This window comes from Elgaria multicarinata, chromosome 4, assembly GCF_023053635.1.
Source record: "Elgaria multicarinata webbii isolate HBS135686 ecotype San Diego chromosome 4, rElgMul1.1.pri, whole genome shotgun sequence".
In the NCBI taxonomy this organism is placed as follows: Eukaryota; Metazoa; Chordata; class Lepidosauria; order Squamata; family Anguidae; genus Elgaria; species Elgaria multicarinata.
The window spans coordinates 1,956,853-1,973,504 of record NC_086174.1 but is presented as its reverse complement, the minus strand read 5'-3'; the positions used below and the strand labels follow the sequence as shown (position 1 = coordinate 1,973,504).

The window sequence follows — 16,652 nt, the reverse complement described above, 5'->3', positions numbered from 1 at the left end:
GAGAAAGCAGGGGCTGTGAGGCTCTCTCAGATGCATCCACCAGGTGGTTAAGAGCAGCAGCACCAAGCACGGCTTGAGGGGCAGGGAGGGGGTCTCCCTTTGGGCCACTTGGAGGCTATCGCCCTGGCCCCGATCCTTACAGCAGCGCTTTGGCACCACAAGGCACCTTGCGCCCGCACTTGCCTTTCTTCCCAGCATCTGCGCGTTGAGGAAAGCAAGTGCAAATTTTCCAGCCCCGCGCCTCTGGAGAAGTTAAAAAAAAAATGGGGGGGGGAGGAGAGGAACGGGGCCATTCCTCCCCCGTTTTTTAATTTTATAATCTGTATCTGCAGAATTTCACAGATACAAATAATAAAAATAAAAACTACGGGGATGAAGGAACAAGGCAGCCAGAAGAGGAATCATAGAATCATAGAATAGCAGAGTTGGAAGGAGCCTACAAGGCCATCAAGTCCAACCCCCTGCTCAGTGCAGGAATCCACCCTAAAGCATCCCTGACGGATGGCTGTCCAGCTGCCTCTTTAAGGCCTCTAGGGTGGGTGAGCCCACAACCTCCCTAGGTAACTGATTCCATTGTCGTACTGCTCTAACAGGCAGGAAGTTTTTCCTGATGTCCAGCCGGAATCTGGCTTCCTTTAACTTGAGCCCGTTATTCCGTGTCCTGCACTCTGGGAGGATGGAGAAGAGATCCTGGCCTTCCTCTGTGTGACAACCTTTTAAGTATTTGAAGAGTGCTATCATGTCTCCCCTCAATCTTCTCTTCTCCAGGCTAAACATGCCCAGTTCTTTCAGTCTCTCTTCTGATCCTCCTGGTTGCCCTCCTCTGAACACGCTCCAGCTTGTCTGCATCCTTCTTGAATTGTGGAGGCCAGAACTGGACGCAATACTCTAGATGAGGCCTAACCAGGGCCGAATAGAGAGGAACCAGTACCTTACGTGATTTGGAAGCTATACTTCTATTAATGCAGCCCAAAATAGCATTTGCCTTTCTTGCAGCCATATCGCACTGTTGGCTCATATTCAGCTTGTGATCTACAACAATTCCAAGATCCTTCTCGTTTGTAGTATTGCTGAGCCAAGTGTCCCCCATCTTGTAACTGTGCATTTGGATAAACATTGCAGTATGTTCATGTGGAAATCACAGAATAGAAGTGCTTGTGTAGAACTACAGCGGGCCACTAGAGGGTGCTCTTGTACACCGGGAATCTGGAAGAAGTCTGATTTGTCTCTTAAAATTTTCCCAGCATTCTAAAACATATTTTGCATTTTATGACATGCAAGCATTTAAAGGCAGACTAGCAGAGTTGTATTTATTCCCAGCATCTGCTCTTCAAAGGTATAATCCCTCTGTTTTTTCATGATCATAACTAGTACGGTATTTTTTTCTCCCTCTTCCCTCCCCCTCCCCTTTTCCTTGTGTGTCATGTCTTTTTTAGACTGTCAGACTGAGGGCAGGGGCTGTCTTCTTTACTGATCAATTGTAAGCCACTCAGAGAGCCTTTTTGGCTGAGGTGCAGGACAAAAATACTCTAAACAAATAAATAATGGTAATAGCCTTGTCATCCATGAATTTGTCTCTTCCGTTTTTAAAGCCACGACCACATTTTGACACTGAATTCAGTAAAGTTAATTAAATTATGCAATGCATGAAGGAGTTGTATCCTGAGCCTAATGTTGGCATATGTTTGGAACCTCCTGCAGAACGGCTGTCTTGGGCTCACCCAGGTTCAAGTAGATGAGAGAAGGCGGGAGAGATTTTTTCCACGGTCTCTGCACCAGTCATAACATTAAAACCACCTTCTCAGCTACGAGCCTGCCTGGTTCTTGAAAACTGCTGGGCCTTCCTCCTGAGACTGACACCTTCAGAGGCACGTTTGACGGGGACACGAGAGAGGGCCTTCTCGGTGGCCGCTCCCCAAGCTGTGGAACTCGCTCCCAAGGGGGGCTAGGTTCGCTCCCTCTAGGCTGGCAGGCCAAGACTGTTTTGTTTATCCTGTAATTGGGCCTGTTGGGTTGGGTGCTATTTTTAATAATAGTGTACGTGATTTTGCTGTCGTTATCTTTTTATTATATTTTAACGTGCTGTTTTATTGTTTAAAATCAATATTGTTTCTGTAAGCCGCCTCGAATGACATTTTATGGTAGAAAGGCAGGATACAATTTAAATAAGTGAATATCATGCCTCTTCCAAAAACATTCACGTGCTTTATCAGAATCATGGGTGGCTTTGGCCAAATCATCATAGAATCATAGAATAGCAGAGTTGGAAGGGACCTACAAGGCCATCGAGTCCAACCCCCTGCTCAATGCAGGAATCCACCCTAAAGCATCCCTGACAGAGGGTTGTCCAGCTGCCTCTTGAAGGCCTCTAGGGTGGGAGAGCTCACCACCTCCCCAGGCAACTGATTCCATTGTCGTACTGCTCTAACAGTCAGGAAGTTTCTCCTGATGTCCAGCCGGAATCTGGCTTCCTTTAACTTGAGCCTGTTATTCCGTGTCCTGCACTCTGGGAGGATCGAGAAGAGATCCTGGCCCTCCTCTGTGTGACAATCTTTTAAGTATTTGAAGAGCCCAGCGTTGGCTCCTTAGCTACTAAAGACTGTAAATGGGTTAGAAATAAATGGGATAAGAATCACCAAGTCCTTTGAACATACGGAAGTATTTGTGCTGCCGCCCCTCTGGAAATGGGTTGCCAGCGTGATCTGTGCTTCCTTGGCCCGGCACAGATCTCGGCAGGTGGGCAGGCACGTGCTTTTGGACTGTCTAGCAACCCTTGTCGCACTCAATGGTGAGACAGAACAGCCCCTCCCGTACTTTGCACTGCTATTGTTTGATCAAGGTGTTCCGTCCCTGAGTCAGGCTTTCGATTCCTTTCAGCCACCTCTGTCTTGAACACTCAGCTCCCCTGACCCTTTGTTGGCCAATTTGCATCTCTCCCATTGCGTTTTTTTCCCCCACTCTCCCTTTTGATAGCCGCTGTCACCTGACTGGCCCACAAATGCCCCAGAGACTATTTTGCACACAAAAACCCCAAGCACTATTTTTTAGGGGAATACTCCAGCCACTATTTTGCACATAGAATCATAGAATAGCAGAGTTGGAAGGGGCCTACAAGGCCATGGAGTCCAACCCCCTGCTCAATGCAGGAATCCACCTGACAGAGCGGGTTGTCCAGCTGCCTCTTGAAGGCCTCTAGTGTGGGAGAGCCCACAACCTCCCTAGGTCACTGGTTCCATTGTCATACTGCAATGGAAAGGAGTACTGGGCTCCCGTATTTTTAACAGTTGTCTAGAAAAGGGAATTTCAGCAGATGTCATTTGTATGCAGGCAGCACCTGGTGAAATGCCCTCTTCATTGCAACAGTTACAGCTGCAGGAGCCCTGCCCTCTTTTGTATCTGGTCACTCTAGTATAGGGCAGGGCTTCTGCAGCTGTAACTGTTGCAATGAAGAGGGCATTTCACCAGGCACTGCCTGCATACAAATGACAAATGGACAACCCTCTGTCAGGGATGCTTTAGGGTGGATTCCTGCATTGAGCAGGGGGTTGGACTCCATGGCCTTGTAGGCCCCTTCCAACTCTGCTATTCTATGATTCCATGACATCTGCTGAAATTCCCTTTTCTAGACAACTGTTAAAAATACGGGAGCCCAGTACTCCTTTCCATAGGGTCACCGCACACATGAAAACCCCAGCCACTATTTCGCTCCTGCTTTGGCCTGGTGGCCCTCAGGATCCCAAGCAATGTCCACCCAGCACTGCTATATCTGACGAATTTCGATGTGCCTGGGCCACACCTCACCTGGCCCCCTGGAGCACCGCTTGGCTCCCTCAAACTCATTTCCCAAGAGTGGACTGATGTGGCCCAGGAGCCCAGCCGTCACCACAGCAACCCAGGGAGGGGGAAGTCAGGAGAGAGACAAGGCAGCTTCATGAGAACATCAGAGGAGCCCTCATGGTGGATCAGACCCAGGGTCCATCTAGTCCAGCGCTCTGTTCACACAGGGGCCAGCCAGCCGTTGACCAGGGATGAACAAGCAGGACAGGAGTGCAGCAGCACCCTCCCACCCATGTTCCCCAGCAACTGGTGCACCCAGGCTTACTGCCTCTGATACTGGAGGTAGCACACCTAGCCATCAGGGCTAGTAGCCGTTGACGGCCTTCTCCATCGGGAATTTATCCAACCCCCCTTTCAAAGCCATCCAAATGGGTGTCCATCGCCACCTCTTGCGGCAGCCAATTCCATAGTTCCACTCCGCACCGCATGAAGAAATCCTTCCCACGCGGGCGCTGCAGGGAGGAGAGAGCTGCACCAGTGGAACTCCTGCCTGCCGCCGATCCCAGCAGCCCCGAGACCGTGCGCCAAGCGAAGCATCATTCAGTTCAGCTGGAGCGGGGGTGGGGGATCACGCGCCGCCTCCCATCTCTCTTCCCAAGCTCACTGCCGCCGCGGGGGAGGGTTCAAAGATTTGGGAGTCGCTGTCAGCTGATGGCTGCGGTCATGTGACCCGCTCCTCCTCGTCGTGCAGCTGCCGAGAAGGAAGTGCCGGGGGTGCTGGTGCTGGTGCTGTGCGCGTCGGGCGAGCGAAGGAGCGAGCATGGCCTGGACCAAGTACCAGCTGGGCCTGGCCGCGCTCATGCTGGTTACCGGCTCCATCAACACCCTTTCCGCCAAGTAAGCGGGGATGAGGGGTGGGCAGGCGAGGAAGGCAGGGCGGGAGGGAGGAGGAAAGAGCAGCCACAGACGGGGAGATTTATGGGATCCTGCCCACACATCACAGAAGAGGCTTGAGAGGGGATGGGGGGTGCTAGAGATAACCCCCCGTGCAAAACCGAGGGTCGTGGGGATGGGGGTCTGTGGCTCCCTGGTCTTTGCGTGGGGGGACAGGGGGGGTTGCTCCCTGTGCTGCATCTTAGCTTAGCCCAGTCTCTTGGAAGAATCGATGGCTGCTAGTCATTACGATGGCTATAGAGCAATCTCTCCCCCGAACCGGTGCCTTCCCGAGGTGTTGGACTACAACTCCCATAATCTCACAGCCAGCTGGCTGTGGGATTATGGGAGTTGTAGTCCAACACCTCGGGAAGGCGCCACGTTGGGACAGAGGCTGCTGTACATTTTCTCCCGTATCAGCCCTGACTACTAGTTGCTGGAGAAATGCAAGCCTTCGTGCGCCCTCCTTGGCCACTCCCTGTTGGGGCCGCAGGTTGGCCCCTGCATCAACAGAGCGCTGGGCCTTGGGCTTGATCCAGCTTCAGCACCCTTTTTATGAGTCTTAGGGAATGAAGGCTGGTTTTTTTAAAAAAACAACAACAACAACAACCAAGAGCCCTCCTCTTTCGGTCTGCACCAGGCAAGGTGGACACCTCTCTATTTAGAGTCTTGTGGCACTTTCAAGCCGAACCAGGTTGTTTCATTCTGGCCAAGCTTGCGTGGACCCTGGCTGCTTCATCGGACACATCGGGTGAAGGAGGCAGTGTCTGGGCCAGCGTATGCCAGAATAATTGCCCTTGCTAGCCCTTAAAGTTTGTTATTTTTGCTGCAACAGACAAGCACAGCCACCCCTCTGGAAGTCTCTCTCTCTCCCCACGCACACCTCCTCACTCAGGTGACCACTTTTGCATCTGGCCAGGTAGGCTCTGGACCACCAAGGCCAATATTGTGGCATCTGCTTTGGCGGGCTAGAGGCTACATGGTCAGAGATGTGAAGTGGCCACTTGAGCGAGGGGGTTGTTGGGTTACGTGTATGTGTGTATACGTAGAGGTACACCTGGAGTACAGGTGGAAGGAAGAGGCAAAGGAGGGAAAACTCAGCTCATGATGATGTCTGTTTCTGCCCCTTCTCTTCTCACTCAGTTATCTGGGGTGGGGGGTTATCATGGTGGAGATGGGGGGGGCTTCTTACAGACAATAGTCCCTGGGCACTCTTCAAATACTTAAAAGGTTGTCACACAGAGGAGGGCCAGGATCTCTTCTCGATCCTCCCAGAGTGCAGGACACGGAATAACGGGCTCAAGTTAAAGGAAGCCAGATTCCAGCTGGACATCAGGAAAAACTTCCTGACTGTTAGAGCAGTACGGCAATGGAATCAGTTACCTAGGGAGGTCGTGGGCTCTCCCACCTTCAAGGGGCAGCTGGACAACCACCTGTCAGGGATGCTTTAAGGTGGATTCCTGTATTAAGCGGGAAGTTGGACTTGATGGCCTTAGAAGCCCCTTCCAACTCTACTATTCTATGATTCTATGAATTTTGGAGCATATTAGCCATATATGTAAAGAGCGTTTGATTTCATCACCTGCTATTCTCTCTCCTTCTTCTCCCTGCCTGGAGTCTTGAGTTCTAGGTAAATATGGAGAGCGGGGGGGGGGGGGAGGGGGGCTCCCTGGCCTCCGGCTGAGAAGGCTGCAAAAATGTTGACTGTCCTTATCTGCTGCCCCTTAACTGCTGTGTCCATTCAGACATTTGAGTCACAGGCTTGTTATTCCAGAGCTTGGTCAAATATTGCCAGAAATACAGGAGAACCGAGGAGAAGCACATTTAGCACCCATGTGCTTCACGCTCACTCTTTCACTTGGTTCAGATACAACTTCTTGTAGTTCCATTTTATTTATTTATTAGATTTGTACACCGCCCAACTAACAAATGCCTTCAGAGCAGTTTGCAGTCATAAAATTAAACAACAACAAAATTAGCATCACAATAACACAATATGGCTGTGTGCTATCTCTGGTATCAGAAGCTGTAAACCTATGTACACCAGTTGCTGGGGAACATGGGCGTGAGGGTGCTGTTGCACTCATGTCCTGCCTTGTTGGTCCCTGGCCGATGGCTGCTTGGCCACTGTGTGAACAGAGTGCTGGACTGGATGGAGCCTTGCTCTGATCCAGCATCAGGGCGCTCCTTATTGTTCTTCATATTAAATATTTTTTAAAAAGAATTAAAAGCATTGGGGAGCCAGCAGTAAAGTCATTTGGAGCAACAGATCAGAGACGAAATGCCCCCTTAAGAAGGAGGGTCTTAACCTGATGTCTAAGGGATCAATTCAACTGCGCCCTTATCTGGACAGAGATAGCCTAGCTACAGTGATCCATGCTCTGATAACCTCTCGTTTGGATTACTGCAATGCGTTATACGTGGGGCTGCCTTTGAAAACGGTCCGGAAACTTCAACTGGTACAAAACAGGGCAGCACGTTTACTAACAGGGACTGGCCGACAAGACCACATTACGCCAGTCCTTTTCCAGCTTCATTGGCTGCCAGTCCAGGTCCGGGCCTAATATTAACATTTAAAGCCCTAAATGGCTTGGAGCCAGGCTATCTGAAGGAACGCCTCATCCCGTATGTACCTGCCCGGACCCTAAGGTCATCCTCAGGGGTCCTTCTCCGCGAGCCCCTGCCAAAGGAAGTGAGGCAGGGGGCTACCAAGAGGAGGGCCTTCTCTGCTGTGGCACCCCGGCTGTGGAATGAGCTCTCTAAGGAGGTTCGCTTGGCACCTGCATTATATGCTTTTAGACGCCAGGTGAAGACCTTTTTATTCTCCCAGCATTTTAACAGTCTATAAATAAATTTTAACTTGGTGTTTTAAATTTGTAATTTTGCATTGCGGCTATTTTTATCTGGTTGAGCTTTTATATTGTATTTTATATGATAGTTTTATACTGTTGTTTTATACTTTGAATGGTTTTAATTTTTGTGAACCGCCCAGAGAGCTCCGGCTATTGGACGGTATAGAAATGTAATAAATAAATAAATAAATAAATTCTGTGGCCCCTGGACAGAGTTCTGGGGGACCACAGAATATTTCAGATTCTTGGATCCAACGTCACAGACAGCACTCTGACCGTGGATTCAGTCATCCGCTCTCCCCCCACTGCCCACTCACAGCTGAGACCCACACCAGCAATCTCGGAGAGAGGGTAAATGGGACATGTTGGGGGGGGGGGAGGAGCTGGCTGGGGAGGCCACTTTGCAACGTATCCCCGGGCCTCCCCAGCCTCCTTCCCTCCTGCTCTGACGCGCCCCAGCTCGGCTGGAGAAAAAGCCCGTCTAGCCAAAATACAGAGCAGGATAAGTGTGGAGGCAAAGGTCACCTCAGCTGCTCCTCCCACTCTGCATTGGATGGCCACAAGCCTCCCAAGTTTGGAGGCTTCCGGCCATCCCGATAGGATTGCACCCTAAATGTACACTATTTTAATGAGGCGTCTTTGACCATTCTTGATGCTTTGAGTGTGCCCCTTTTTAGGTGCCTCCTTCTGTGTGGGACAGAGATACTGAAGACGTGTGTGTGTGTGTGTGTGTGTGTGTGTGTGCGCGCGTGCATTTAGTCAAAGGGATGATTGCTCCCCGCCCTTCTTCTTGTGGCCTTTGGGCCTTCGGGGTTTCTGGTTGTCTCTTTAGAACATGTGGCAGTTGTTGGGCTGCAACTGCCACCCTCCCTGGCCGGCGTAGCCAGTGGTGAGGGATGAGACTTGGTGGGAATCGGCACAGGGTTTGGGGATTTTCTTGTAGTGAGAGTTTGGTGGCTCTCAGTCCACGTGTTTTCCCTTTGAACAAATCCAAGTCAGTGGCGCTCTGCTGTCAGGGTGGCTCTTGGTTCGCGTTTCTGAATGGAGTTGAGTATAAGTTTCTAGACCTTATCGTCGCAGACAGGCTCGAGAGCATGGAGGCGACACCTTGAAAAGCTGCCAGTGTTTAGGAGGGGACTGTCTGCACTGCTCTGCTTTCCGCTGTAACCTCTGGTTTTCTTCTCTCTGCCCATCTGCTTTCTTCTGGTGATTGTGAATGTTGAGGTGGCACATTGGAACCTGCAGCAGTCTGGGCTTTTACTACTTCCCTTCAAGGAAAGCCCTGAGTAGGCTTTGATTTCCTCTGGGCTGCGACTTGCAAAATCTAGGGCTGACTCAGCAAGTATCCCGAAAACTGCACCGTCAGTGGCATTTCAGGGGAGGTTATTCAGTTTTCCGAAATTCTGCCATCTTCACTAAAAAGACTCTTAGCTAGGGCTGCCTTTGGACTCCCTCACCAACCTCGTGTAGCAGTAAATCAACCATGTGAGTGTGAGTGATCAGTCAGCCCTGTCCAAATATTTAAGGGTCTTCCCGCGAAGCAGAGCCTAGGTAGATCTTTCTCACTAAGGTTGAGTCCTCACAAAGAGCAGATGAAGTGGTCAACCCATCTCTGGGCTGTACCATTTCAGATGGCACGTGGGGGGTTGTGCCAGATGGGGAGAGGCCATAATTCGGGGGCAGAGCCCCTGTTTTGCATGCAGACTGTCCCAGTTTCCGTCCCCATCAGCATCTCCAGGAAAGGCTAGGAATGAAAGACTGGCCTGAAACCCTGGAGGAAGAGCCATTGCTGCCAGTCAGAGTTGACATACTGGGCATCCAGTTCTGGGCTCCACAATTCAAGAAGGACGCAGACAAGCTGGAGCGTGTTCAGAGGAGGGCAACCAGGATGATCAGGGGTCTGGAAACAAAGCCCTATGAAGAGAGACTGAAAGAACTGGGCAATGTTTAGCCTGGAGAAGAGAAGATTGAGGAGAGACATGAGAGCACTCTTCAAATACTTGAAACGTTGTCACACAGAGGAGGGCCAGGATCTCTTCTCGATCCTCCCAGAGTGCAGGACACGGAATCTGGTTGGGAGAAGGGGCCAGCCTGCGCTAAAAGTAGCACAGGCCATCGCCCCTGTCTATACGTAAGACGCGATGGGCTACAGGAAGGACCCGTCACGTCCACCATTTTATTTTAGTTTAAAGGGGCCATGTGCACAGGAGCGCACCAACGATAAAGGTAGGCTTTTTTTAAAAAAAAAAAAGTGTTCCCTGCTCCCCCCTGCCTCCGATTTCTCCCCCGCCCGCGATCTCTGATCCCCCCACCCGCGATCTCCAATCCCCCCGCCCGCCTGCCCTCAATCTTCAATCCCCTGCCCACGATCTCCAATCCCCCCCGCCCGCGATCTCCAATCCTCCAATCCCCCCCCGGCTCCGTTTCCCCACACCCCCCATCTCCCCACCTGGAACACTGTGCGCCATCCAGCGCTTTTCCCAGCTACTCGTGAGTAAATGCGGTAGCCGGGAAAAGCGGCGGAACAGGCTATACGCCCACAGTCTTGGACTCAGCCTGAGACCATGGGAAATACCGTGCCACAACCGGTGCCGGTTATCCCAAGCCAAGGAAGGGTTACCCCTGCCTGAGCCCGGGATTCCCTGTGCGTCATCTAGACTCACTGGGGGCGGTCCGGGGCTTGCACCAGGCTACCCCGTCATCTAAAAAGGCCCTTGGTCTGATCCAGCATCAGTGTTCTTCTTACATGCTTTTATTTAAACTTGTATTGATTTAAGTTCTTTTACTTGTGTCATATTGACAGAAAACAATAGAAATGTCTAGAAAAATAAATGCCACTTCATTCATGTATGCCACTTATTTCTTAGCAGCACAACACCGATTATTTTCCAAAACACCTCCACTTTTCTGTCATTGGTTTGCTTGCCTTGCCTTTAGGCCTGAGTGCTTAAATCTGAATTATGGCCAAATCTGAATTATGGCCAAAGTAGCCACATTAGGATGACCATATCTGGGAAACCAAAAAAGAGGACACCCAGTGATGGGGGGCAGGAAAGCATTTTTCCAGGGCCTCCAGAAAGTGTGTCATTCCCCCCCCCCCACCGCCTTAAAGGCTCTGATTGGAGTGGAGGGGGCAAAGCATGTCATTCCTCTCCTCACTGCTCCAATTGAGGCCTTAAAGGAGGAGTGCAGGGGTGCGTGAAAGTAGTCTTTCTGGGGCCTCCAGAAAGTATGTAATTTCCCCCACCATGCTAATGGTGGCCTCAAAGGGGAAAGAATGTCATTTCCAGGACATTATAAAAAATTACAGAAAATCCCCCGACACCCAGGAGAGATAAAAGAAACCTGGACAAATACGGGGAAATCCTGACAGTTGGTCACCCTAGCCACCACTTGACATCAAGACCATATTTGGACATCATGGTAAGCCTTGCTGTTTCTCTCCACTCCCGTGCTCATAGGCACATGCACATATATATGCCAGCCCCTTCCAGAGGGGGTGGGGTGACGTCAGAAAACCATGTTGCTGATCCTGGGGGAGGAGTAGGGGGTCCTTTTTCTCTCCTTTGGAGCTGGGAGCATTTTGCTTTCCTTTGGGGGCTGTAGAGGGTATGTGTGGATGAGATGGGCAGAACAGTCCTATGCAGGCCTACTCGGAAGTAAGTCCCAATGAGAATTGCAACCTTAGAAAGGAAAGAAGGATTGTCGGGATTGATGAGGGCAGAAACTGCAGGTGAGTGGGAGAGAGAACGGTGGAAGGGTTTCTGACAAGAGAAGGCTTGTTTCCCAACCTCGCCAGTGCGCCTTCTGTGAAATGGGTATTTTGTTGTGCTTCTGCGGGGTGAAAGCTGTAGATTGGCTTTTGGAGTTCTTCAGGCCCAATCTTTGCTTGAACTCCATTTCTTGAGTCAGTTACTTTGCCTTTGTGACTAGACAGTCTCCCACAACAGCTATTCTACGACTAGCCACATTCCCTGTAGAAGGGAGCCATTCTGTGGTGGTGCACAGAACATTTTCTCAAATTCTCCGAAGTGTCGATGGGCCCAAACTTAGGCTGGTATACCAGCCGCAACCTCACCTGGCAAGAGAGCGCCTGGCGACAGTCATCCACACTCTAGTAACCTCCCATTTAGATTTCTGCAATGCGATGTGTAAAGGGCTGCCTTTGAAAAAGGTTCATAAATTCCAGATAGTCCAAAATAGAGCTGCTAAAACCCCAGTATCAAAGGCAGTAAGCCTATATACACCAGTTAATGGGGAACATGGGTGAGAGAGTTCTTGTTCAACAGCTGATTGGCCACTGTGTAAATGCCGGACTAGATGGATCCCTGGTTTGATCCAGCAAAGTCTTCTTGTGTACTTAGGTTACTAACTGGCACGGCTTGATACGGTCCTGAGACACTAGTCATTTGCCAGCTGCAAACAGTCTTCCAGTCCACTTCTAGGCGGAATCCAAAATTTAATTTTGCTGTTTTTACTGCTGTTATCTGTTTTTATAGGGTTTTTTGTCATATTTTATTGTATGTTCATTAATCTTGTATGCCTCCTTGAGAACATTCTACCCCTACAGGCAGGCTAAAAATTATTTAAAAAAAAAATAAAATGTGTTGAAGTTCCCCTGAGCCCCCTGAGTTCATGTTGACTAATACCCTAAAAAGCTTGAGGCCAGAGTATCTAATTTATTTATTTATTTATTTATTTATTTAGTACCTGCCCAAAACCTTAAGTCATCTTCGAAGGCTCTCCTCTGGGCACCTCCACTGAGCACCTCCACTGAGAGAAGCCAGGTGGGTGCCTTCAAGGGAAAGGATGGCACCCCATTTATTAAATGCCCTTCCCAAAAAGGCTTACCTGCCGCCAGAGTGTTATCTTTGCAGCACCTGGGAAATATATTTCTTTTAGATTTCGTTTAAAACATTTCAAGTCCTTTGTTTTAAACTGTTTTATTGTCTGATGCTTGCAACTGCCTTCTGTCCTGTGTAGGGTGACCCTATGAAAAGGAGGACAGGGCGCCTGTATCTTTAACAGCTGGATAGAAAAGGAAATTTCAGCAGGGGTCATTTGTATATATGGAGAACCTGGTGAAATTTCTTCTTCATCACAGCAGTTAAAGCTGCAGGTGCCCTGCCCTCTTTTAAATCTGGTCACTCTAGTATAGCTCCTGCAGCTTTAACGGTTGTGATATAGAGGGAATTTCACCAGGTGCTGCATGCCTACAAATGACACCTGCTGAAATTCCCTTTTCTAGGCAACTGTTAAAGATACAGGAGCCCAGTCCTCCTTTCCATATGGTCACCCTAGACAAGGAGCTCATCTCTAGGTGATGAGATAAATCAGAAAAGCTTAGATTTTCGAAGTGTAAAATTTGTGAACTAAGGTCAGCAAATTACATTATGTAATCCTGAGGAGGGATAAGGACAAAAGTGTCCCTAGAAAAACCTTTCGTCTCCACGACTTGTGGCAACTACAAAATCTGTAGATAGGAGTAGCAGAGGGTTCCATATGAAATGTTTCAGTAATGCATGGGTGTTGTTTCTGTTTTGTTTTAAAAACTGTATATTGTATTATAGCTCCTGACGAAGGACGATACGTCCGAAACGTTGAGCAGAGCATTTTTGGATTTAAAGAATAAAATAGTTTTTAACACATGTATCAAGCACTAGAGTTGATTTCTCTTTTTAGGATCCACGTTTCATCACACCTACCCATTTCCCTTTAATTATCCCATAGTGTATGAAAGCTGTAGTTGGTGTTATCCCCATCACACCACCTGTGGAGGGAGAGGAAGGAAACTTTGCGCCGGCAAAACAATCTCTTTACGGGGAGGGTGGGAGTGACAAGGGAGAGACGCTCCCTCAGGGCCCCTCTGCTTTTTCTGTGTGTGTTTTCACTCAAGAGTAAGCACACACACACCCCACACACTAGCAAACGCAACTTGAAAAGAGCTTACTATTTCTGTAACTGGCAAGGGATAGGATCGGGCTGTTAGCCTGTTTACTCGAAAGTAAGCGCCTTCCTGAGTGCCAGAACCCTTGCTTTTCAGGACGGAGGGCTCCGCACGGCGCTCGCTTGGGAGCCACAAAGGGAAGCGTCTGGGCGACTCTGCTCGTGTCATCCTCTTGCGCCCCCAGTGGCCGCTCGGAGAACAACAAAAGATTCGCTCTTAAAGGGGTCCAAAATACGTCGCTTCTTTTGGCTAAGAAGCACAGTTAAAGCAGGATGCGTGGGAGTGCTTCACAGTAAAAGCAGATTATAAGGTGGAAAACTTCGGAGTCCTTTGCATGCAATTCGCAGTGATTGCACAGTATAACGCTGGTGTGATGAAGCTGGTATGCTAACTTCCAGTATCAGAGGCAGTAAGCCCATCTACACCAGTTGCTATTGCACACGTGTCCTGCTTGTGGGTTCCTAGTCGACAGCTGGTTGACCACTGTGTAAATGAAATGCTGGACTAGATGGACCCTTGCTCTGTGATCCAGCATGGCTCCTCCTTACGTTCTTCTTCTTCAGGCATCCTAGCAAGGTAGTTAAATCTCCCCTGAATGCAAAGTCATTTTCAATTAAATATACTTCTTTAATATAGATTTTAATAGATTTTTATTAAAAATTTCAAATACAAAATAGCAAGCTATAGAAGCAGGAACATACAAAAGCATAACACATGGCTCGATGTTTCATAGACTTTCTTCAGGAGTGTGTGTGTGTGTGTGTGTGTGTGTGTGTTTATTGAAACCTGTAGCAGACTTAGCAAACGAAAGAAGGAAGAATACTAGAAATGTACCAATTCCAAGCTAAGCAAGTTCCTTTCCTAGACGTCGAAACATTTGGAAAGCCCTGGGGTGGGTGTGCAGTGGCGTGGCATCAATTCTATGATGCCGCTGCGATCGCATACCCACCCCAGGGCTTCCCACCAAAGCTGCGGGGTAAAAAAGTTAGGTGCTTACCCCGACTTAATTCTCCAGAGCGAGGCAAGGATGCAGATGACATTCAAGAGGCAGCTGGACAACCCTCTGTCAGGGATGCTTTAGGGCGGATTCCTGCATTGAGCAGGGGGGTTGGACTCGATGGCCTTGTAGGTCCCTTCCAACTCTGCTATTCTATGATTCTATGAATATGATGCAAAAGCCTGACTATACCATTGAAACAGAAGAGTGAATGGAGGAATGACTGACAGCTGAGGCTAGAATGGAATGGTGGGCGGGGTGAGTGGCAGTTGGGGAAAGGCAGTTGGAGAAAGGAGAACAAAGGTAGTTACAGTACTGAGAGGTCAGGGAAGAGGGAGCTGAGTTAGGATTGAGAGATAGTGACCTGGTTTGCTCACACATGCTTTATTTTAAATCAGCCACTCTACATGCCAGTACTACACCTCCCAGCATGCCTTTGGCAACCCGCAAGTCCTCGCGTCCTCTGAGACATCCTCTTGTTGCTGATGCTGCTCCTTGATAGAGCATTGAGCAGTAGCATCGCCAAGAAGGGGAGATAAGTGGCTGTCAGCGGATGCACCCAGCTCTGGCCAAGTCCTGCCAGACAGCGTGCTCCCCTTCCTCACTCCCTCTTAAGGTCAACGGCTGCACACTTGCTCCCCCCAGACCCTGAGAAAACAGCGATATCAGGATGGAGTGCCTTTGAGCATGTTCGACCCCTCAAAGTCACGCTGTTGTATCTAGTTGTGATTTTAAAACCACGCAGAGGGTGGGAGGAGGCATCGCAAACAGACACAGCCCATTTATGTGGGTTGTTTCCCTTTATGTGGAATTGGGCTGACTGCTGGAGACCAACCTTAGAAATCAGGGTTGTGTAAGACATGCAGCGGCAACCTTCCCATGCACTCACAATGGCTACCAAAGACTGGTAAGTCTGGCCTCCCACCCAAGGCATGCTGGGAGTTGTAGGCAAAAAACTAGGTTTTTATTAAATTCTTTAAAAATACTTAAAATCCCAAAATTCATGTGTTTAGATTTTTCTGGTACATGACACAGCCAGACCTATCACCGTGACAAGTTTCCAACTCATCTGGAAGTGGGTAAACATTTATGGACATATATGACACACACATACTTTCTGCTTTATAGGTAGAAATTCTATAACATGTTATGGAGCTGCTTGATAGCTCTGCACTCGTTCGCAATATCTGTAAAAGAAGAAGGGAGGAAGGAGGAATAATATGATTAGGCCAAGATGTGTTTAAAATCCACAGACCCTGCCCCCAATAAAACTAAGGATGCTTTTTCTGTGCATGCAGACTCCGTTAGGGTGACCATATTTTGGAAGCCAAAAAGGAGGACAACATGGTCGGCCCCCAAGGGGGCGTGTCCAGTACCAAGGGGGCGTGCCCACCCAAACATAGCCTTGGTCACATGTCTGATTTTACAGCACACATTTGAGACAAATCTGTTCTACATAACATCTTAATGTTAAAATCACTGAAATAAAGAACAAGTGAGAGATTCACTGTATCTGAAATTAACTTCACTCACTCCTACTTTTGTAGGTTTTGCTGTACTTTGAAGCTTTTGCTATACACTGTGGGTTACAGTCTCCCCTTCCCTAAAATATCTTTTCTGACTGTGTCTTCACTCATTGCAAGCTGCTGTTGTTGTTAATAGGGTTTGCTACTGGCCAGCAGGATGGCTGGCTTTTTTAAATTTCAATTTTTAAAAAACGCTTGTGTATAATTGTCACAAGTTTCTCTACTCCAACATTAGGTTTAAAACCTCAATTTTTAAAAAAAAATCCTTAAAAATCAATGGATGAACAGATCTGTTTCAAATTTGGTACGGCTAAAGTTCTACCTAAAAGCTATCATGGTGCCAACTTTCAGCTCTTTATCTTTAAAAATGACTGTTTTAAAAATAATAATTTTAAAACTGCAATTTTTTTAAAAAATCCTTAAAAATCAATGGATGAACGGATCTGTTTCAAATTTGGTACGGCTAAAGTTCTACCTAAAAGCTATCATGGTGCCAACTTTCAGCTCTTTATCTTTAAAAATGACTGTTTTAAAAATCATAATTTTAAAACCTCAATTTTTAAAAAAAATCCTTAAAAATCAATGGATGAACGGATCTGTTTCAAATTTGGTGTGGCTAA

The 16,652-nt window shown here is 48.4% G+C and overlaps 1 protein-coding gene across 1 annotated transcript in view; it reads right to left on the bottom strand.

Moving 5' to 3' along the window:
* Positions 1-14,152: 14,152 nt before the first annotated feature.
* The window catches only part of LOC134397239 (nuclear GTPase SLIP-GC-like), a 55,864-nt gene continuing 53,364 nt past the window's right edge, over positions 14,153-16,652 (bottom strand). The window contains exon 19 of the mRNA XM_063123714.1: positions 14,153-15,693. Coding sequence (XP_062979784.1) covers positions 15,644-15,693 — 50 coding nt within the window. The 3' untranslated portion in view covers positions 14,153-15,643. The remainder of the gene's footprint in view (positions 15,694-16,652) is intronic.